The 25,138-nt window shown below is 35.9% G+C and overlaps 1 protein-coding gene and 1 long non-coding RNA gene across 10 annotated transcripts in view; one reads left to right on the top strand and one right to left on the bottom strand.

Annotated features, from left to right (window-relative positions):
* The window catches only part of Treh-2 (trehalase-2), an 80,572-nt gene extending 57,047 nt beyond the window's left edge, over positions 1 to 23,525 (top strand). For 2 of the 9 annotated variants that reach the window (XM_089739882.1, XM_089739881.1), the window contains exons 10-16: positions 341 to 507; positions 1,760 to 1,930; positions 2,798 to 3,013; positions 3,729 to 3,837; positions 5,897 to 5,911; positions 7,727 to 7,859; positions 21,111 to 23,525. In XM_089739882.1, coding sequence (XP_089596008.1) covers positions 341 to 507; positions 1,760 to 1,930; positions 2,798 to 3,013; positions 3,729 to 3,837; positions 5,897 to 5,911; positions 7,727 to 7,859; positions 21,111 to 21,240 — 941 coding nt within the window. In that variant the 3' untranslated portion in view covers positions 21,241 to 23,525. Of the gene's footprint in view, positions 1 to 340; positions 508 to 1,759; positions 1,931 to 2,797; positions 3,014 to 3,728; positions 3,838 to 5,896; positions 5,912 to 7,726; positions 7,865 to 8,466; positions 9,602 to 21,110 lie in introns of those variants that run through there. The other 7 variants (XM_028188530.2, XM_028188532.2, XM_089739883.1 and 4 more) reach the window with 6 other exon arrangements.
* Positions 16,973 to 18,302, bottom strand: LOC149499492 (uncharacterized). Its single transcript, XR_016325714.1, has 2 exons — positions 18,102 to 18,302; positions 16,973 to 17,150 (listed from the first exon to the last, which is right to left on the bottom strand). It is a non-coding gene; the product is annotated as an uncharacterized LOC149499492 (long non-coding RNA).
* Positions 23,526 to 25,138: the final 1,613 nt, after the last annotated feature.

Raw genomic sequence — 25,138 nt, 5'->3', positions numbered from 1 at the left:
TTTATTTATTTATTGCTTGATGGGTGGATAGGCTCACAGCCCACCTGGTGTTAAGTAGTTACTGCAGCCCATAGACATTTACAACGTAAATGAGCCACCCACCTTGAGATGTAAGTTCAAGGTCTCAGTATAGTTACAACGGCTACCCCTCCCTTCAAGCCGAAACGCACTACTGCTTCACGGCAGAAATAGGCGGGGCGATAGTACCTACCCGCGCGGACTCACAAGAGGTCCTACCACCAGTAAAAAATGATTATAATATCATCCATATATCTGAAGACCGACATTATTAGGCCTGAAGCAACGATTACCATCAGTAAATTCTACCCTCATATTTTAGGTAATCTAACCAATTTGAAGGTGAGGTCGATAATTCCCGTCGACCTCAACGCGATCTTGTGCTGGAACGCGCAGCTCATGATGGAGTACCACACCCGCCTTCAAAATGAGGAGAAAGCATCTTACTATAGGCGGATACACGATGACTTCATGGAAGCTATCGAAGAGGTATTCCTAAATATTATATTATAATAATTCGACAGTGTCATAAAGTCGGATATCAATTATCTATTAAACTAATCTATATTTAATATATTAACACGTAAAGCAAAAATTCGGTACCCCTTATTATGAAAAAGGAGTATGAAATTTCCCACACTTATAGAGAACATAGAGAAAGAGAGCAAAATGTATTTTTTTTAATTGTGCAAAGAAATACAACAAATGAATTTAAAAAAAACATTACACACAATACCATGTATTTGACACACACATGCATATGTACTCTTTTGTTGATTATCAAAGTCTGTGGTCTAATTGAGAATAGATTAATTATTTATTGTTTGTCTTTAATATTATTTGTCTATAGCGAAGTCTTGGCGAAATCTGTGATTGTAGAATAATGATTATAAGAGAAATGATGATCATAGAATTGTGACCATAAAAGTATAAAAATGTACAAACTTATAATTAAAATTAATTAAAGTCGAGTTTCGACTGCTGGAGGGGACCACTATCTATATATTAATACGTGAAGCAAAAACCTTGGATCCCTTTTTACGAAAATTGCGCGGACGGAGGAGTATGAAATTTCCCACACTTATAGAGAATGTAGAGAAGAAGTGAACAACGCTAGGTAATATTTCTTTAAAATAATGCATAAAATATACATTAAATCAATAAAGAAAACATTACACACACTACCATGTATTTGACACAACATATAATAATATATAAATATACTCTTTGTTTATTGTCAATTGTCAAACTTTTGTTAAGTGTTTAAAGTCTGTGGTCAAATTGAGCATAGATGAATATTGTTTGTCTTTATTATTATGTATGTACAGTGTAGTTTTGGCGAAATCTGTGATTATATTATATAAGTACAATAGTATTTGACAATAGAACCATAATAATGCTTAAACATAAAATTTCAATCGATTAAAGTCGAATTTCGACTTCTGCGGGACCACTAGTTCAATGTAAAAACGTCTTTTAATCTATTAATGTAATGAATGTACTATAAGAAATTGGAGAAATTTTATTGCTACCATATTGGATTAAGGATGTGTTGGTTGGTGTGTGTGTGTGTGTGTGTGTGTGTGTGTGTGTGTGTGTGTGTGCGTGTGCGTGTGCGTGTGCGTGTGCGTGTGCGCGGCTGTGTACGTGTGCGTGTGCGTCTGCGTGTGAGATGTAATACGCATAATGGGCCTCTGATACAATTAAACGATTGGTTAAAATATCCTTGATCTTCCTGCAGCTTTTGTGGCACGAAGACGTGGGAGTTTGGTTGGACTACAGCCTCGAGTCTGGTCGCAGGAGAGACTACTTTTACCCATCCAACCTGTCACCGCTCTGGGCCGGCAGCTACGATAAAGCGAGAAAGGATTACTTCGTGAATAGAGTCGTCAATTATTTGGATAAAGTCAAGGTACGTGATCAAATTTTTGAAGTGAAACTTCTTTAGAATCGTTGTGTGTGATTTCAAACTCGATGAAACGAAATGAAACGAAACGAAATGAAACGAAACGAAAAGATAAGTGTGCCGCGATTGGCTGGCCGAAGCGGCTCCGAGCGGCGCCGACAAATCACGAAGCGCTCCAGACGGTCTCGCGTCCCCGACTAGTTCAGTGTGTTTTTGACGTCCGTGCACTCTGTCGTGGCTCTCGGAGTGCCTTTAAGTTTCACTTCTACTGTGTGTGACTTGCACATACACTCACATTTTATTTTTTAACTTGACCTCTCGCAGTAACCTGGTTTTAGTAATAAGATTTTGTGATGGTAAATATCTGATTAATTGCCTTTTTCGTTCTCATGAGACCGCCAATCACACTTGCAAAAAATTGAATATCTCTACCACTCTCAAAGTTTTTTCATTATTGCTTGGTCAGTTTTTTCCTCTTGTTTTTTGATGGGCGGGCGAGCTTACAGCCCACCTGTGTGCTTATTGGTTAGTATAAGATAGAGAGCAGGACTATTCAAAGGGAATTTGCACCATTTTGTTTGTTGCCTTTAACAAAATTTAATAACGAGAAATCCTCAAAACTCTATCGAACTGGTGATAGTGAAGACTTTGTAACTGTATCAAAGTGATTTTCCACAAAAAGCTACAGAATTGAGAACCACCAAAATTTTGTTTTTCAGTTCTTTTTTTTTGCTTAGATGGGTGGACGAGCTCGCAGTCCACTGATGATAAGTGGTTACCGGAACCCAGATGTGTATGGGTTCCGTAAATGCCGCCACCCAAAGATGCCGTAGAACCACGGACGTTTCTTATTTGTTGTAATCCGTCCCCTAGATGGACATCTTCGAAGGTGGAATCCCAACAACGTTCGAGCACACCGGCGAACAGTGGGACTATCCCAACGCATGGCCGCCTCTCCAGTACATCGTCATAATGGGCCTAGCCAACACCGGGCACCCGGAGGCGATGAGATACGCCACCGAACTCGCCACTAAGTGGGTGCGAAGTAACTTCGAAGTATGGAAGCAGAAGGCCGCCATGCTGGAGAAGGTACGTTCTCATCGATGCAAATAGACAGACTTGCTCAGAGCAAACCAGTAAGTGATTGTCGGAGTACATATAAAAAACAAATTAAATGTGTACTTGAGATGTATAGGTCGAAATCCTCATTTTCGCTATTTCATTGCTTGATACTCCAACCAGACCTCAAATTAGTGATTAAGGGAAATAAAAGCAGGATACTTCAGCTACGAGTTAGATGTAGGAATGGACTTGGGTTCCACTATACCACGAGATAAACTCGTAGCAAACTGGAATGAGGAAGAATAATAGGATTGGCTGGTTATTTTATTGGCTCTCGGAAACCAGAATCGCTCACCCGTATAATCCCTCACTTTGTTTTCGGTAAGCAGCGGCTTGGCTCTGCTCCTGGCATTGCTGAAGTCCATGGGCCACGGTGACCAGTCACCATTAGGTCAGCCGTATGCTCGTCTGCCTACAAGGGCAATAAAAGAAAGTACTCAAACTCAAACGAGGCTTGTGGAGAGTGTTAAATTGACTTTACCCCTGGCATTGTTGACATCCATGAGTGACGATAACCACTCACCATTAGGTGGATGAGCTCACAGCTCACCTGGTGTTAAGTGGTTACCCATAGACATCTACAACGTAAATGCGCCACCCACCGTGAAAATGCTTGGTGGGCCGTATGCTTCTCTTCCTCTAAGTATAAGTAATATAAGTCTTAAAATGAATGTCACAACAGTACGACGCCACGATTCTGGGTGGGCTGGGTGGCGGCGGAGAATACGTCGTCCAAACCGGCTTCGGATGGAGCAATGGCGTTGTGATGTCACTCCTAAACAGATATGGAGGTAAGAGGCTTTAAAAATAAAACTCACAGCTAACTTACAGTCTGATATTAAAAAAATCAATTAAAAAATCCATCAATAATACCTATTAGAAATGAATTAAGTCATCATCATCATCATGTGATGTGGAATTCTTGTTTATTAAAGCCTTGACAGATGTTCTCCATAGTTTGCGAACTGAGACTTGGCGCGTGCACTCGTTAAGTGGGGTTTTATTAAGTAGTCAAATTAATTAAGTAGTGACGTAAAATAATAGTTCATTACTTATTATTGCGTGCAGTAAAATCTCATTATTCGCTCAGTATATGTTCCGTAATTAGTTCGCGAATACAGATAACGTGAATATGGAATAGCGCGCTTACAAAACAAGTTCGGTTGGATACGTACATATTGGAATCCTTTTTATCATAGCTTATGTACTGATGTATCTATTAAATCCGCGAATTAAGAAATCTTTAGCCGCGAATATAGGAATTGGATTGCATGTTTTAAATCCGCAAATAGTGACAACGCGAATTAAGAAAGCGCGAATAAGGAACTTTTACTGTACTGAACTATAAACATTATTCTATAAATCCGAACGAAATACAGGTAACCCCACTATAACACGGTATTTTACAACACGGTTTTGACTCTAACGCGAAAAGGAAAATTCCCCAAAAATTATTTACAAAATTACATTATGCATTATGAACACATAATATATCTGAATAACTGAAACTTTACTGCTTATTTTTAAACTATTGCATAGCTTTTATCGCGGGCTTTGAGTGCGGTGCCCGAATCAAGAAATTCCGTAACGAAAATAAAACATAACACTCCCCACTCCAACTACCATGTAGCTCGCGTTAAACACATTCACACGTTGTGCTGGTGTAGTATTTGTGAATAAGCTTGCGGCGTGACGTGGCACTGCATGTGCATCATGAAAAATCTGCCTATCTCTTTCTCGCGCGGTCTAGCTTATGAGAGTGAAGGGGACAGTTAATGTTTTGTTTTTGTTAATATTTATAAATACAGCGTGGTTTTATTTTATTATTGTTTTAATATTAATTTATTATTGTGTAATTATAATTGCATAAGTTGATTAAAAATACTATGCAATAGCTTTACCGCGGCAGTCCCCGAGTGCCACAGGTGATTTTTTATGTATAATATGTAAAAAACAGATAAAGGTACATTGAGATGTTTCATTCGGAAAAAATACTGTTGTTGTACTGGCTTCTAGTCACATATAACATGATTTCGCACTACGCGGAACTTTGTATGGACGTATCTACCGTGTTATAGGACGATTACCTGTATTACTTCTCCACTCGTCCCCTTAATTTCCCTTCCAAGTTATATGGTTTGATTTATTGTGTATATGGATGAGCGACCCGTCTGGTATCAAGATGGTTACAAAAGTCCATAGACAGCATAAATGCCACCTCCCATATATCTCGACAAGCAAGGTCTTAGCCTCAATGGTACAAAATTCCCAACCTTCAAACAAGCATTGCTGCTTCTCAGCACATGTATGGTGGCAAATACTCGTGCCAAAATCACAACACTACCAGTACTTAGCATTAGTTAGATCGAACTGTGATAGCACAGATTAGACTAAAGTTTATTACTCTATTGCATGGCCGATTATGCTAATAAATTTTAAAATGGATATTATTAATCTGTGATTTACGCCAACAATTACTTTATTGCATGGATAGTTATGCTGATAATTTTTAAAATCGCTATTATTAATCTATGATTTAATTTAATCAAGGTAACGGTTTTTTTTATTGTTAAGTCGAAGTCCCTCGTTGAACGCAAAATCGTTTTTGCATGATTTACTTGACATCAGATTAGATTTAGGAAATACATTATTCAACTCATTCTTTATGGGATTATTTGAAAGTAATTTAAAAACGTATTGTACTAGTTTACTTACTGGTCTTGTTACTTTTTAATTTATAAAAACTAGTATAGTACATAGTCATATTTAATAATGGATTTCATTTTTAATTGTTCTTAAACCGTTTTTAATGTTTTGTTGATTCATTCGCTCACTCGTTCACCGTGGAAGTCATTGACTACATAGGTACGTTCATTCATTAAATTGTCGTTTTGTGTTAAAAATAGTTGGTATTAGTTTAATATAGTATTTGTTGTATTGTATATAGTAATTAGTTTTTTTTTATAAACATTTCATTGAATGATTCTTTAAGTTCTAGCAGTTTGGAGACCAACAAAAAACTACACGCGATACTAAAAACATGCACACACACACTATTAATCCGTGTGACTAATAGATCCTAATTTATGCTTTTGTTGTATATTTTGAATCTAAATTTGTATATATGATTTTGCACTAATACTGCCTTTATATTATTTTTTGTACTTAACAATATTTACACCTACAAATATTTATTTTTATGTGTGTATATATTAACTTCATTGTAATTACAACGTCTGTACAAATATGGTTATAAGTTTTTGATGCATACATAATGCAAGTGAAAAGATAATTATTGAGGCTACATAGTATTGTGGAAATCGTTTTTTTTTATTCCCTACCTTATCGCTGGCGGTTTAAGGGGTTATTCCAACTACATTGTGACTGGTAGGTGAATAACCGGCTCAACCTGAAACAATTTTCTAACACTAGCCCTGGCAAGAGTAGTGCTTCGCAGAATCTACTACAGAATCGGAATCGCGACTTTTACTGGTGGTAGGTGATAGGACATCTTGTGAGTCCGCGTGGGTGGGTACCACCACCCTGCCTATTTGTGCCGCGAAGCAGTAATGCGTTTCGGTTTGAAGGGTGGGGCAGCCGTTGTAACTATACTGAGATCTTAGAACTTATATCTCAAGGTGGGTGCCGCATTTACGTTGTGGATACCTATGGGTTCCAGGTGGGATCAGGTGGGCTGTGAGCTCGTCCACCCATCTAAGCAATAAAAAAAACATTGAGAAAATCTAGCAAGAAACTCAGTGGGCTGTGTCTATGGGTTAGTTCACTCGTCTTAATCGACGAATTCTCGCATCAATAATCTATAGACTGATTCTGTGGTAAAGCAGTAATATATTCCAGCTCGAAGACCCGGACACAATGCGCGATCGGAACTTCGACATCATACCTCAAAGTTTGAGGCTCAAACTCCTTACAGCACTAAGAAAAGTTTAAAAATTTACAGTCATTCGCATAAACTATACAACAAAAACAAAGAAAGCTAAATAATATACATATTATATTTATTTTTATATTTCAGAAAACATATGTTAAATAACACATATTTGCTTGTTTTAAGACCTTGATATTGAAATATGTTGATTATTTCGAATTTATTTCAATCTGTCTATTGAACCTAAAAAATTCAAAAAAAATATGCTAAGTATTTCAATATCAAATCTTTATTATTATTCAGCACTGCATGCAAGTGGTCGGGTCATATCTAAACTATGGGTTTTGTAGCTTGTCTTGTATAGTAGTTTTAAAGATATGCAAATAATTTGTATTATTAATTATAATTAACTTTGGTATTCTGGTTCGTATTTTATTCATTTTCTTGTATACTTTTTTTTTGTTTTTCATCTGGCAACATTGAAATAGTAGAGGGTAGAAATTAAAAACAAAAAAAAATTTGTTGTCGCTATTGACAAATTCCTGACCGTAGTATTTTTATTATTGTATTAATTAACTTTGGTATTCCGGTTCGTACTTTATACATTTCCTTGTATAGTTTTTGTTTTTTGGTTTTTCATCTGGCAATGTTGAAATAGTAGAGGGTAGACGTTAAAAAAACAAAAAAAATATTGTTGTCGATATTGACAAACTCGTGACAAAGCTACATAATCGTGGGTATGGATGAGCCGGCCGCTTGGGCAGTGCGCTGACCGGGGGCCTCTTTGACAGACGTAATCTCGGCAGCCGACAACTTCGGAACGGCGGCGGAATCGGGCGCTGTCTACGGCGCCGGGGTGGGCGCCGGTGGTGTAGTCACGGCACTCCTAGTGGTCCTAGCTTCTTTGGCTGCTGGAACTTTAGGGTGAGGTGGGTATTGTAAAAAGTACTTATTTTGTTGGGGCTTGGCTCATTGCTATCGTCCATGAGTGACGTTGCCTACTATAAGATGGGCCATATGCTCGTGTCCTACCCCAAAACACGTCATTTCGGATCCTCCCGATCCAGTAACGGTGCTTTTAGGTGCCTCAAGCATCGGTCACGTACTCATCGAACCCGTGGCTTGCGACGAAGGTCTCGGCGAGTAAACTAACCCACAGACACAACCCACTGAGTTTCTCGCCGGATTTTCTCATTGGGTCGCGTTTCCGACCCGGTGGTAGATTCTGCGAAGCACAGCTCTTACTGAGGTTCGTGTTAGCAACAACGTCAAGTTTGAGCTCTGTGAGCTCAAGCGATGGGTTCGGCGTAGACGGTGACCGGGAAGTACCTAATATTTGTATAATGACTACAAGAATGTATTGTGGGCCCTCAAGGTCCACTACCCTGCTTATTCCGCTAAGCAGTCACGTGTTTGAGCTTGACGTGTATCAAAAATGTGACAATTGAAATTGCTAATTACGTAAAACTATAATTGTATTCTCGGATATGTAGTTTTCACTTTAATAACATAATTTGTTTGTTTGTTTCAGATATCTATTTGTATACCGTAGATGCGTCATGAGACCCAAAAGTAAGATCTTTCTGTTATTTACAATTATAATATTTTACTAGACCTTGAACTGTTATTTTTATCTAGTACTGTTATAACACAAGCTTAGACTTCTCAAACATACATTTTAATTGTGTATGGCAACTTTTGTTCGTTGAGTGTTGCCATTTGTGAAAAGATAGTGATTTAATTAATTTTTTTTAAAATACTGTTCTTACGAAAATCGAATCTAAATTTTATTTACAATCTGACAATACCTCTGAAGTATCTGCAAGTTGTCAGAGGTGAATTTTTAGACCAGAAATACAAAGTTGAAAGTACTTTTTTGAAATATACGCTTTTATCTATCTGGTTTCCCTTTGTTTTCTACTGCAAAATATGATTTTTGAACCAATTATTTATTTGAATTTACATTATTAATAACGGTCGATTTGGTATTTGATAAAGAAGAGCTAGATAGAAACTAGTATTACAATATTAAATATTGAAATCGCCATCTGAACGTATGCCTTTGATATATAGTTTAAAAAATGTCTTTTTTCTAACATAAATTAAGTTTGCTTCTTGCCTTTATTATTATAGTTTTATTTGACGAATTATTAACTTATTAATGATTTACCGTAAGTACAATTAATAATCATTAAATGAATACATATATATTTTTAAAATAAATAGGTAGTGAATAGTATTCTTTTATAGTCAATTGGGGACTTTACTTAATACTTTAGGATTTCAAGTCTCAAATTTTTCTATATGTGTGGTAAATCGGTACCTACTATCGCACTGTTTAAGAACATTTACAATATTATCTACATTCCTATTTAAGGTCTAGTATGCGACCAATGTATCTTTAAAAAAAGGTTTTACTATGTATAACAATAAATTGTTTTGTTTTAATATGAAAAATTGTATATTTTGTTTTATATTAAAATTATAAATATGTGATAATAAGGATATAGTTCAGTATCAGTATTTTCATCAAAGTTTATTTATTTAATTTATATTAATATAGGTAATCGTTCGAAATAAATTATTTAATTTTCATTCTTACCTTTTACGGATGTAGTTTTTAGGTTATGGTGTGGTACAATAAAAATAAATCGAATATTGTTTAATTTTGTTTATATTAATTTAGTAGGCGTTTTCGATTTACATGTAATTTGAACAATAACAATAGAAACACTACAATCACTTTTGTGAATTTTTATAATTAAATTCCTTAATCTAAAAGACTGAGACTAAGAGTTTACTGTCCAAATTTTAGATGTATTTTATTACAATTATACAAGTTTAGGATTGACAATGTAGAATTTTGATAAAAAAAATTACTGGTGGTAGGAGCTCTTGTGAGTCCGCACGGGTAGGTACCACCACCTTGCCTATTTCTGCCGCGAAGCAGTAATGCGTTTCGGTTTGAAGGGTGGGGCAGCCGTTGTAACTATACTTGTGACCTTAGAACTGATATCTCAAGGTGTGTGGCAAATTTACGTTGTAGATGTCTATGGGCTCCAGCAACCACTTAGCACCAGGTGGGCTGTGAGCTCGTCCATTCATCTAAGCAATAAAAAAATGTAGTCAAATTACATGAGATGATGTATCTAACCGAAAAGCAACGTTCGCTTTTCAATCTAGAACGTTCGATTTATCTAAATATACATAACAGTATGTAATCAACTCATCTCATTAACCATATTTACAAACGCGTCATGTTATAATTAATTTCATTATTATCTTATATAAATATAGTGGTGTTTACACAAGGTTTTCACTGCCGTCGCGTCGGTCGCAGCAGTAAATACGAGTCGTTTTTGTTTCGACTTAAAAATGTCGTTGTTCAGATACTATTCTGTAGTCTGTGTAGTCTCAGTAGACAGGAATAACATCGTGTAATAAAAATCAAACCCGCAAAATTATAATTTGCGTAATTACTGGTGGTAGGACCTCTTGTGAGTCCGCGCGGGTAGGTACCACCGCCCTGCCTGTTTCTGTCGTGAAGCAGTAATGCGTTTCGGTTTGAAGGGTGGGGCGGCCGTTGTAGCTTTGAGACCTTAGAGCTTATATCTCAAGGTGGGTGACGCATTTGCGTTGTAGATGCCTATGAGCTCCAGTAACCACTCAATACCAGTAGGGTATGAGCTCGTCCATCTAAGCAAAAAAAAAAAACAAAAAACAAAATTTTGGTGTTTCTCAATTCTGTAGCTTTTTGTGGAAAGTCACTCTAATACAGTTACAAAATCTTCACTATCACCAGTTCGATAGAGGTTTGAGGATTTCTCGTTATATTATCGTCGTAGCGGTAGGCAGCGGCTTGGCTCTGCCCCTGGCATTGCTGAAGTCCATGGGCGACGGTAACCACTCACCATCAGGTGGGCCGTATGCTCGTCTGCCTACAAGGGCAATAAAAAAAATAATATCTATATTAAATTTTATTAAATTCAACAAAATGGTGCAAATTCCCTGTAAATAGTCCTGCAGTCTATCTTATACCGTTCCGTGATTAAATACGAGAACATTACCTGACCTCCACACATCCTCATTCTCCAGAGTGATTTATGTGTCCTATTATAATTGACCCCGACATTGGAACCGTACTTATTCAAACGACAGGTCTTGTTGCTTCGTATAGGATCGCCTTTACAAAAATTGTCGGGTAACACTTAATTATTACGTCGTAGAGATGAATTTCGTTTAGCTTAATGAATTCAACAAACCAATCTCTGGTCCTTTCCGGTAATCATTAATAGAGATGGTATAGTACAGGGGTAGCCAACCGGTAGATCGCGATTGACCGGTCAATCTTGGCTATTTGTTCAGTCGATCGTGGCAAGATAAAAAATATAAATACGTAGAACAGACTTCGCAACGTAATCACCAATTGCTGCACGCATCATCTTCATCTTGTATCATTTGTTAATAGCCATTACGTCATATTATTTATCCTCTGTTCTACACAATAGTTCTCTTTTATTATATAACTAGCGACCCGCCCTCGCTTCGCTTCGGAAACATTAAAAAACACATGAAAACAAAAAATAAAATAAATAAAAAAAGTAGCCTATGTTCACCAGGGACAATGTCGGCTTCTAATGGAAAAAGAATTTTTCAAATCGGTCCAATAGTTTCGGAGCCTATTCGAAACAAACAAACAAACAAATCGTTCCTCTTTATAATATTAGTATAGATTTAGGTTTATTTTAATCTTTTTAATAAAATAACATATGCTGCTTATTTGTATACTGAACTACATTGTTTCATTAAATTGCAAGAAAGGTCATTGGTAGATCGCAGAGTGCTCGTCAGTAGACAGTAGAGCTTGGGTCTAATCAAGATGACCACCCCTGGTATAGTAGCTAGTAGCACGGTCCTGACTGCATCAGTCGATTACATAAATTACCTTTTAAATTATAAGTGCTACTGATTTTCATTCTTCATACATATTATCGAAAAATACTCAGAATTCAATATAAATCTTTACAGAATGTAAAAATACCGTCTCTCTGAAGTCGTAACTAGATTGAACTACTATTGCCATAAAAAAAATCTAGATATAATATCGATTTGCCCGAACTAAATGTTGAGTCTCTATATCGGGCAAGGATTAATAAGACACGTGTTCGGTTAAGTGACTAAGGTATATTCGAATTACAATATATCGTGCGGTTAAAGGCTATTTGATTTAAGCGACATTTTGGCAAATTCACAGGAGGGCCATTTAAGGTTTAAAATTTCGAAAAAATATCTTAACAAACTTCTTCAGTTATTTCAATGAAGTAAATCTACTTAAAGGATGTGCTATCTCACCACTTTTTTACTGGTGGTAGGACCTCTTGAAAGTCCGCGCGGGTAGGTACCACCACCCTGCTTATTTCTGCCGTGAAGCAGTAATGCGTTTCGGTTTGAAGAGTGGGGCAGCCGTTGTAACTATACTTGAGACCTTCGAACTTATATCTCAAGGTGGGTGGCGCATTTACGTTGTAGATGTCTATGGGCTCCAGTAACCACTTAACATCAGGTGGGCTGTGAGCTCGTCCACCCATGTAAGCAATAAAAAAAAAAATATCTCACCTATTCTCTTCAATATATATGGGGAATACATAATGCGCCAGACTTTAGAAAACTGGGAAGGAGGCGTTAAAATAGGTGGAGTTCAGATAACGAACCTGAGATATACCGACGACACCACACTTCTTGCATCATCTGAGGCGGAGATGAAGGAGCTTCTGGACAGATTAGAGGCTATAAGCCTAAACATGGGACTAGCAATTAACAAAAGCAAGACCAAGGTGCTAGTCGTAGACCGCTTCTCATCCACCCAGCGTACGGATCTTCTGGCATAATATGAAACCGTAGACCGATTTGCCTACCTTGGTTCTGTGATCACGGATGATAAGGGGAGCTGTGAGCCTGAAATACGCAGACGTATTGGAATCACTAAAACAGCTATGACACAGTTGAGCAAAGTTTGGAATCTTTCCAATCGCTCTCTATGGAGCAGAAACATGGACAATAAAAGCAGCTGACCGAAACAGAGTTTGTGCTTTTGAAATGTGGTGTTGGCGCCGCCTATTAAGGATTCTATGGACAGCCCACCGCACGAACATCTCGGTCCTACAACAACTTAAAATGGAGAACGCTCAACGCCTGTCTACCACCTGTCTGCCTGCAACGCATAATGCGCTACTTAGGCCACGTTGCCCGCAGAGGCGTAGACAACTTGGAACGTCTGATGGTCACTGGAAAATTAGAAGGAAAACGTCCTAGAGGCCGGAGCCCCAAACGTTGGTCCGACCAGATACCCGAGCAAACCAGCGGACCACTTAGCGCTGCACTACACCAGGCAACTGACCGCAGCCGATGGACGCTGGCAGTCGACAAGCTGAAACGGAGTCACGATCCTCAGAGATGGAGAAGAAGAAACCTAATTAAGTTGAATTGAATTAAGATCATCAGACTGTTGATGTTAATACTAAATAAAACGCACCTTTAATTACGAAGATGAATATATCGTTTTAAATGCGAAATGTCGCTCCCCCTCGATATTATCCTTCTCATAATTTGATTTGGTTAACACCAATCCTGCCAGTCCTTATGATCATAGTAACCCCTTCTGGCTGAACCCGTGCTCGCCTATCTGTCCTGGTGAAACTGGAAAGGCCTTAGGGCTACCAGTAACCATTCTTCAAAAAAAAATTCATAGTAGTGAAACAATTGAGTGAGAACTATGATTAGGAAGTCATGTTGCATACCCGTATCTTCTAGCTAGCTTACCTTAATGCTAATTATATAGTAATAATATAGTAATGACCTAAATCTAAAAGTTTACAACAAGAATTTACTGTACCCGCATCTTTTATCACCCTCACACTGATGATGATATTACACAACTGATACTACTGATATTACATACAATGATCTCGGCTCTATTGAAATGTGGTCTAAGCTATGAGAGTAGTGTGTGAAAATGATTCCAAACCTACCTTTTTTTGGAAGGTGAGCTCACGGACTCTACTTAGGAGGAGAAAATATGTCAGTGGATATATATATACTGTATGGATCATGAGCTTCTTCTATCTGAACACTAATTGCGATACCTCCAACAGTAAAATAAAACAAGACTCCTAAAAACCATTTCGCTTCTTCCAAATTGCACCATACCATAAATCCAACACCTAATTAATTGCTGCTATTTCTAAAACGAAACTAATCCCAAGAGAGTAAAGTACAAAATACCGTGCAAAATAAAATCATCATATTTACCATTGAGTAGTGACGTAAATACCCCAACCTTGGCCATTTGTATAGTTATTTTGTTACAGCTATAAATCAATTTGCTAACAATACCACTTACCTACGACGACCTTGTTTAATTTCCTGTGATTACGTACCATAAATTAATTATTATACAATATACAAATCTCACAGTTTTGTGGCTGCCTTGTCTAAGTTAAGTGGTTAAGAGTTAGAGTTAGATCGAAACGATACGAATTTATTATAAAATTGCAATAAAATAAACTCTTATTGAAATAAAGAAAACTAGGCAAGGATTTTTATCTATCTAACTTGTCGTCTATTTTTCCAGTAATGCGTGTTGAAATTCGGCAATTTCATTTAATCAGTACATAATACACTAATAAATAAAAACTAACTGGATATTAGAACATTATTAAAAACAAAAGAAGTACGATTTCTAAGCTTTTAAAAAAAGTGCCTATTTAAATTGCCATCCTTGTTGGCGTTATCAAATGCGTAAAATGAAAAATATAAATGAATATTATATAATACTAGTTGTACCCGCCTGCTTGGCTAGGCATTTAAAATTAACATTATTATTTCTCACCCCCGCAAACATTCTCATCATTATAGCCCCCGCAACTGGTGTAGGGGGTCCAACACTCATATAAATATTAGCCTATGTACTTACCCGTGCGGACTCACAAAACGTCCTACCACCAGTAACGATAACCTAACGATCCAACTTCGATAACCTGAAGTCACTTTTTGTTCATAAAGAATGCATCCGGTACGTCTTCGAACAAAAACTATATCGAGGGGTAAAACACTATTTGGCTTAAGCAACATTTCGCTTATTACGCGTTAATTGTCTTTGTAATTGGTGGGCACTAGACGCGTTTTATTTGGTACTAGCCGTATACACTCGCCCGCTTCGCTGGGCATTTAAAATTAACATTATTATTTATTGTCATTATTATTAGGGAGTTCAACACTCATATAAATATTAGCCTATCCTTAATGGATAGGCTAATGTACATGTATTTTCTACATGGATACCAAGTTTCAAGTCAATCGGATGCACGGTTCAGTAGTTATAACGGAACATCCGTAAAAACCACTGTAGATTTATATATTAGATCATAGTATAGATTAGCATCAACAGTCCGATGTTTTTAATTGAACTTCAATTAAATTTAGCCCATTCAAATAGCTAAAGAAGTTTTTTTGTTGTGATATTTTTTTTTCTAAATTTCAAACTTTAAATGGATCTCCTGTGCAATTGCAAAAATGTTCTTTTAAACCAAATAGTCTTTCACCCCTCAATAATAATATGGCTTCTTCGTCTCTTATTCAATTTGAATCTTACTCCCCTCTGGTTAGTATCGTTTTTGGTTCGTATTCATCCATTCACATTGTATTGGATAATTCACAGGGCACTAGCCATTACAAATAGGGAAGTCCTAGATGAATAATTGTTATTCACTAATTCATTCCCATTAATCATTTGTTTGGTTTTCCTTCATGTTTGAACCCTTAGTCTCTAACGTGAATATGAATAATAATATTGAAACAAAAATTGGCTATATCGATTTTACATTTTTCTATAGACTTTGTATAAATGATATTAAGTAGCTGTATAAGTCCGTAAACTAAATTTGATACCAATACTTACACAAACATTAAGAAATCCATTAAATGAGGAAATTTATATTATGAGTTTTTATTTAATAGCTATGCTTTCCGTCAGCGTAACTACTTAGATTGTTTGCCGACTTACTTATGTTGTTTAAAAATGTAGCTATACTCCTTAAAAAGTACAGTTTGCCTCTTTCGATCGTGTTTGAATCCGCCAATGTGAAAGAGATAAACATATCACTAGGTCATCATTATTAAAAAACTTAAATTAATCTATATTTAGGTAGTAGGACCTCTTGTGAGTCCGCGCGGGTAGGTACCACCGCCCTGCCTATTTCTGCCGTGAAACAGTAATGCGTTTCGGTTTGAAGGGTGGGGCAGCCGTTGCAACTATACTTGAGACCTTAGAACTTATATCTCAAGATGGGTGGCGCATTTACGTTGTAGATGTCTATACACTCCAGTAACCACTTTACACCAGGTGGGCTGTGAGCTCGTCCACCTAACTAAGCAATAAAAAAAAATAGTCAAAGAGTTCGTTTTTTTACCAACTTTTTTTTTATTATGGCGGAAGTTTAAATTTATTAAAGTCAATATGAGAACAAAAGATAAAATGTATTGCATATAATGAATTTAAATTTAGAGATATTAATAATTATGGTCTAATTTTGATTGGTTAGCGAATTTTGTATTTTTTTTTTGGTTTCTCCGAACCGCAGACAGTATAGAAAATAGTTTTAAAGATTAATCTTGCGTCTTATATAGTCGACATATTTACAAAGTTTCCTCACTTCATCGTTGGTAGCCTAAGTGGCTATTCCAACTTCGCGCTGTACGGTAGCTGAGCTCACGGGTTCAATCTGAAAGAATTGATAACACTAGCCCTAGCAAGAGTAGTGCTTCGGTGAGTCAACCACCGGATCGAAATCACGATCTACTGTGAAGATCCGGCGAGAAACTCAGTAAGCACAATATTAAAATGCCGAATAATGATTACTTAGTCGTTCGTGACCACGAAGATTATAGTATTGGAAATAATGTGATAATAGTAGGTATAATGTGATAATAAATGGCGCAAGATCAGGCTAACGTAGGTGGTATAAATGAAAACACAAACAGAATTTTAATTTATTTCGTATAACGTACAGAGTTACATGTTGCTATTAGATTTAACGTCAAAATCAATGAAAACACATTTTTATCACCGCCAAATAAAATGCTGCGCCATCGTAATTATCCCAAAAATGTACGAGGTCCTTTAACACCCGCAAGTAAAGTTGCATTACATCCTTCCCGCTGAAAAATAAAACGAAACATTTGAATATGCAATTTCGAAAAGGGCACATCTCTGAAAATGTAAAATGTTCAGGAAATGAAAAAAAAAAAACAAAATGTGTGCAATTCACACGTGGTAGAAGTGAAACCTTCCAAAATTAAAATACAATTATCCTAAACGTCTTAAGTATATGTAAAATTTTGTCATTAGTAAATAATTGTAAGGTAGCGCCCTCTGTGAATTGATATTTTAATTTCACGTATAATCCTAAATTAAAATTCACTACAAGAGCCTTCATACACACGTTAGTATTAAAAAATCTCACAGATGGCGCTGTATTAAATAGTATGTATATTTCTGTCTCATTCTTTGTTGGCTTCATCCTACACATTTTTGTATTTGTGTCTCTTACCTGTCGTTTTTTCCGTTGCATCCGGTTTGAAATCACAACGATTCTAAAGAAGTTTTCACTTCAAAAACTAATTATTTTCTAAAGCTATTTAAATTTTAAAATTATTAACTTTTGAGATATATTTTGGTGTTGATTAGCAATTACTGGAATTATTATAAAATGGGTGTAGGTAAGCCTCAAAACTACATATGTATATGAAAAAACGTATTTGACAAAATATGCGACATGTGCCCTTTTCGAAATTGCATATTCATTTATACGTTGACGTTGCATTATGGAAATAGACCATTTCTTTATTGAGTTAAAGTACAAATTTGATTACGCAAGATGGAGGTAGCAATAGCCCAAGCCTGAAGTAGCAGTAGGCTTTTGAAAGGCAAAAACAGAAAGTCGATCGTTTTTTTTTTGTCGCTTAAATAAAAACAAGGTTAACGTTTCAAATAATAAGATGCCAATTGAAATGTACACAGTTCCAAGGAGAATGCGTTCAAATTTTTTTTTAAAATCTTCATCTTGTCTCTATCTGGCCAATTCGACAACAAAATCAAAATTCACTCACCAACAAGACAATATTTTTGTAAGCCACACCACGAAGCACAACTATCATCTCCCTTTACGAGTGAATTTGTTATTTATTACTATCAATACTATTCCATTACTCATTGTTCGTCACGTAACATCAGTTGTAATATATTTGTTCAAGTATTTACGTGTTGTCTGCATTAAGGTCGGAACTGCACTGTCGCAGTGTGGTGGAAGCTACAGCATTTAAATGATTGCTCACGAACACGAATTATCTGTACCTTTATATACAGCGTGTTGTTTTAAGACATCACTATCATTCATACACGACTTGATTGTATGCAGGCATAGGAGAATTACAAGTCAATTCATTTATGTTGATAAGTGTAAATTGTCTATTGTTTCTTGTTTACAATAATTTTTGTTTTAATTTTCGTGAGCCATTTTTTTTATTGCTTAGATGGGTGAAAGAGCTCACAGCCCACCTGCTGTTAAGCGGTTACTGGCGCCCATAGACATCTATTACGTAAACGCCGCCACCCACCTTGAGATATAAGCTATAAGGTCTCAAATATAGTTACAACGGCTGCCCTGCCCTTCAAACCGAAACGGATTACTGCTTCACGGCTGCAATAGGTAGGGTGGTGGTACCTACCCGTGCGGACTCACAAGACGTTCTACCACCAGTAAATCAGCTACGTAAACACGAAGAATGCTGGTGGTCCTTGTCGTCCCTTGAAACTGTACATGCCTCGTGTGATTCGATTTAAATCGTACAATGTTGCGACAAAAGTGATTTTTGGTGCTAAGTACCAAAGTGCTAAAGTAGCAATCACAAACACCTGTCTTTTTCCTTCGAGAAGTTTCCATAGGGATAATATTTTTTTTGTTTTTTGCTTCGATATGACTAAACATAAATTTCCCAGAAAATTATCCAGAATGCTCATTGAATTTACCTAAACTAATTTCGATTGTGGTCTTAAAAAGTACTTATCGCTAAAGTACCAACTTTGTACCAGCGGCTTGGCTCTACCCCTGGCGTTGCTGACGTCCATGAGCGACGGTAACCACTCACCATCAGGTGGGCCGTATGCTCGTCTGCCTACAAGGGCAATAAAAAAATAACTCGTTGACCAAAACGCATTTAAAAAAAATCTAAATAAAAATCTAACTATATTTACGTTCACACTATTTAATTTGATGCACTTATTTATCGACTGTAATAGTAAAACTAGATGATTTTTTTTATAACGCCATCTTGTTGTGTCTTTAAAGCGGTTAGTTGCCCTTAATTAAGAAAAATAGTATTATTTTTCGCTAATAGATGTCGTGAAGAGTTGATTATTGAAAACATGAATAAAACAACATTTTCTGAAAATAAATCGTAGCTAGATCGATTTATCGCCCCCGAAATCCCCTGTATACTAAATTTTATGAAAATCGTTGGAGCCGTTTCCGAGATTCAGATTATATATAATATATATATAAGAATTGCTCGTTTAAAGGTATAAGATTATAATATCAATTAATTCAATATAATTTGGGCGAGGCTAATAGGAAAGTAGTGATAGGCCCAGGAAACGGGACACTCTTTTTTTTTTCGTACCTGTGCTGATAGCCTTGAGGGGCCTAACCTTCACCCTAACGTGTATGTGAGCTCACGGGGCTCAAACCGGTAGTGCTGCTAACACTGGCCCCATGAACAGCAGTGCTTCGCACAATCTACCACCAGGTCGGAAACGCGACCCACTGAGAAGATCCGGCATGAAACTCAGTGAGATGTGTCTGTCGGTTAATAAAATGAATATCTTCCGATCGGCAGTTATGAATCTATATGTTAACCGTGAAGCAAAAACTTTGTATCCCTTTTTACGAAAATTGCGCGGACGGAGGAGTATGAAATTTTCCACACTTATAGGGAATATAGAGAAGAAGTGCACAATGCTAATATATTTTTTAAATAATGCATAAAAGATACATTAAATCAATAAAGAAAACATTACACACACTACATACCATGTATTTGACGCACACACGCATGCATACTATTTATTGTCAAACTTTTGTTCTTGACGTCTGTTGTCAAATTGAGAATAGATTAAATATTGTTTGTCTTTATTAATATTTTTTTAAAGTGTAGCCTTGGCGAAATTTGTGATTATAGAAGTAGATAGAAAAATCATAATAGTGTACAAAGTTACAATTTCAATGAATTATAGTCGAATTTCGACTACTGCGGGACCTCTAGTTCGGATCAATTTCCAAATTCTTCCGGACAAGTTACAAGTTTATTTGACAAAACTAAACAGTAATTACAATGCAAACGTCGTGACATCTTCATTCTTGACAGATAAACACTAACAGATGACATTAGAACGACAAACGTAAACAAACAAGATAATGAATTATTAGTAGTGACTATACAGGTTGATGTTTTTTGTGATTGGAATTAAATAAATTCCTTTTTATTATTGGATCGTATAACTGAATCCTCTGGACATATTTTGTAAAGCCAATTGAAATGTAGACTTCGCATCTCGAAGTTGCAGCATCCACGCATTGCTGTCTATAGAGTGCTTACCCACCTGTTAGGGAGTTCTTTATTTTATTATTATTGCTTAGATGGATGGACGAGCTCATAAACTTGGTGTTAAGTGGTTACTGGAGCCCATAGACATCTACAACGTAAATGCGCCACACACCTTGAGATATAAATTCTGAGGTCTCAAGTATAGTTACAACGGCTGCCCCACCCTTCAAACCGTAACTCATTACTGCTTTGCGGCAGAAATAAGCAGGGCGGTGGTACTTACCCGTGCGGACTCACAAGAGGTCTTACCACCATTGATAAAGTTGATAAAGTTATTAAAAAAATACATATAATTCGAGATAAATTGTAAAAATCAGGGTCTCGTGACTATAGGTAAAAAGAACTGAAAGCACCCTCGTTGAGAAAAAAAAAATTATTAAAAAAAATCATCTAATATTTTTTAAATGTTTGCTTCATAGCTGATTTAGGTATGTTAATTGTTAATTATGATTCCAGATTAATGGTGTACAAGAGACGTAAAGATTACGCAGGCTGCTGTAACGGCGAAGTCGACAAACTCATCTCGAAAAAACCCTACACTGAACTCCAGAGTTTGAACGGCGCGTCGAACCAGAAACAGCGGTGAACGAAGACAACGCTGGGCAAATATAGCAATACAATTAACAGAACAGTATAAAAATAATTTTGAGTCTTAAGCTAATAGAGTTAAGATCGTGTTGCGCCTTCCTTCAAATTGCCCACACTATTGAGATGTTTGTAAATAATTTTTCATAAACAAAATTTAGTTAAGTAACTTTGTGTGAGCGATTTTCATTGTGTATTAAACTCTTTGACTGCGATGTAGGTCACCGGTGCCCTACGCGGCGCACTGAAGTAATTACGTCGATTTTTGTTACCAAGCGCCTGGATTCTCTAACTTTGCACTCTTTTGTTTGTTGTTTTTTTTATTGCTTAGATGGGTGGACGAGCTCACAGCCCACTTGGTGTTAAGTAGTTACTGGAACCCATAGACATCTACAACGTAAATGCGCCACCCACCTTGCGATATAAGTTCTAAGGTCTCAAATATAGTTACAACGGCCGCCCCGCCCTTCAAACCGAAACGCATTACTGCTTCACGGCATTAATTTATGCTTTAGTCTTTTAGGTCTCTCAGAAATAGATTCATTCTCAGATACGTCTTTTCCAGAGTCTGGTAGATGTTAGAGCACCGGGCACTTATCTTGCAGCCAAAGGTTTAAACTCGATCGCGTCCGACTAGTTCAAAGTTTAGTTAGTATCAAATTAAGCATGGATTAGTTTTGTGGAGGGCCGATTTGATATTCTCTCGTTAGAGGGAAATCGAGATAGGCAAGATCATCACCGTCATAAACTTAAACATCTGGTAACATGCACATGTGAATTAAAATTAAAATACATTCTATGTAAATTTTTTTCATAAAACATTATAAAGTACTTGTAATTTTTGTATTACGTAGAACAGATGCTTAATACAAAAAAACACAGTCATGCTATAATTTGCAAAGCATTATAACTAATCATGATGACACAATATTAATAATGATGAAATTTTAACGGTAGGCAACGGCTTGGCTCTGCCCCTGGCGTTGCTGAAGTCCATGGGCGACGGTAACCACTCACCATCAGGTGGGCCGTATGCTCGTCTGCCTAAAAGGGCGATAAAAAAATCAATATTATATATAAAAAAAAATTAAACTATAATGACAGTTAAAAGCGTCTGTTATAAAAATAACACGGTTATTACTGCGACGCATATAAGTCATCGTTTTGAATGAAAATATTGTAACTAGAATTTAGTTTAAATAAAAATTTACTGAGATATTAATTCGAGAACGTCTTTTGTCCTTCACTAGTTAGATATTAGAGTGGGTCTTAAAGATCGATTAGTGATAATGAAACTGATACGATTGGAGAACTTAGTTTTCCATTTTTAGTTTTAAATTGACTAACTTTTTTATTTATAGACGTGAACTGGTAGGCTATTGTGAGCTCTACGCTCACAGACATAGCTACGAAAGTGCCGCTGACTTTGAGACATGACTTATAAACTGGAAGGCATTAAGAGTACGCGGCAAAAATTGTCGAGACAGTAGTACCAAAGCACTCGCAGTTACAATGAGCGCTGCCACCAGTGACTGTTTTTAACAAAAACGATTCGTATTTCTATCTGAATAACGGCTATTTTTCCGTGAAAATAGCCATCGTCATACAAATTGACATGACACTTTTCAAATGGAATATGAATACATCATTGAAACATTGTTGTGTGTATTTAATAACGTATTTTAGATAATACCTACCTAATCGAGGGGTGACATGCTGTTTGGCTTAAAAGCAAAATGTTTGCAAATTTTACAGGAAAGCCATTTCAAGTTTAAATTTGGAAAAGATAGATTATCATAAAAAAAATCTTCTTCAGCTATTTGAATGGAGTAAGCTTAATTGAAGTTCAATTAAAAATATCGAACTGTCGATGCTATTACCAAATAAAACGGACCTTCAATTGAATATGCAATTTCGAAAAGGGCACATGTCGCATATTTTGTCAAATACGTTTTTTTCATATACATGTAGTTTTGAGGCTTACCTACACCCATTTTATAAAAATTCCAGTAATTTTCAATTGCTAATTAACACTAAAATGTATCTCAAAAGTTAATATTTTAAAATTTACACTGCTTTAGAAAATAATCAGTTTTTTTTCATTTCCTGAACATTTTACATTTTCAGAGATGTGCCCTTTTCGAAATTGCATATTATTCAATTATAAAGATAAATGTCGCGTGTTAAGCGAAATGTCGCTTAAACCAAATAGCTTTTCACCCCTGTATACATCAAAATGTACAGTCGTGCACAAAATTATCGAATGCGACTTGTTTAAATATAAAAGTTAAAAAGAATTTGATTTTACCTCTTGGCGATGGCTCGGCAATGTGCGTGCCGAGATCAAAGGTTCGATTTCACGCTATTGTTGATGACTATACCACTAACATATTATTTGAGGCTTTAAAGAAAACTACGGCAGTTGATAATAATTTCTCATCGGGCCATAAAAAGATCTAGAATTATTTGAAAAAGTCGAAGACAAAATTTTCTCTCTAACATACCAGACCTGAGTTACGAAAGGTACGCGAATAGTTCCTTAATTTCTATTGATATAAAGTTTTTATTTCAATAAGTTTGTGCTGAGATATTAGCGAGGATTAAAGACATAGCTATTATTGTGACTAATTGGAAACAGTTATTGTCTAAATTATTTTGAAAAAGATTGTGAATATTTTACAAAACGTCAAACGTTAAAATGTATTTTCATTATTGCACAATTTCCGGAACACTATTGGATGCTTACATCATTTAATGTCATTTAATTATATGTAATATACATACATATAATCACATAATTAGTTGTCTAATTAATCTATTTCAGTCACGATTTCTTTGACTTACTGACTTTCTTTGATCCGGAACTTTATATTGAAAGGACCGAAGTAATTGTGACCGTACACGCTATTTTGAAACTTATTGCAATATTTATTGAGATTTTAATTTGCAAGTACATAATGAAAAGAGAAGTACGCAAGTATGATATTTAAAATAAATAATAATAATGTATACGAATAAAGAAATCTTTAGCCGCGAATACGGGAATTGGATCGCATTTTTTAACAGTGAAAATGCTAATAGACCTTTTAGTGTATAGATAACAATATATGTAGTTAAAAAAATAACAATAACAAAAGTAAAAAATAACAAAAGTAACAATTTATTACATCCTGTCGATACTGCTCCGGATATAAGAACGAAGTTATAAAATTGTTGTTTTGTCATCGGTCCTTGATGCGTGTGCTTAATTTTCAAATTAATCGAACATCTTGAAGTCGTTAAAAATGACGTTCAAAGATTACGTACAACACAACAAACTAATAAAAGCGTTTTAAAAATAATCTTAGCATCGTAGACTTGTTTGTAACTTGGATAGGTCATTTTCATTAAATGCTGCTTGAAATGCTTTTTATTAAATTATTTATTTAGATAGTTCACTGAGTATTATATTACATATTTCAAAAAACAACTATTATGTGTTGGAACATAAATATGTATGTATATGTATAAATTATTGTTTTTTAATGTATTGATATTCTAATGTATTCCTGGCGTATTGAACGTTGGCTCCAATGCTTCTCAAATGTCAATGCCACTTGTGATAATTTCGAAGTTAGCCAGTGATGTGTGATCACAGTTTCTAAAAAAATAACTACATTACTATAATTATTCATGTGTAATTAATTTATCGATGATAGTCGATTTTAAGAATTCATTGAGTTTCTAATTGCTAAGTGATCTTCCTATACTGAAAATACGTTTTAAAGCGCTCTTTGGCATTGGCAATCAGTCTTTGTTGTCGACTTAAGAAAAAATAGGACATTACCGGTGCCAAAGAAAACTTCATAGAAGAAATAAAAAAAAACTTTTTTGACGCTTCTATTTTGTAGAAACTGTAC

The sequence above is a fragment of the Bombyx mandarina genome, chromosome A1 (assembly GCF_030267445.1).
Source record: "Bombyx mandarina strain Sakado chromosome A1, ASM3026744v2".
NCBI classification, from domain to species: domain Eukaryota; kingdom Metazoa; phylum Arthropoda; class Insecta; order Lepidoptera; family Bombycidae; genus Bombyx; species Bombyx mandarina.
This window is presented reverse-complemented; position numbering and strand designations above follow the sequence as displayed.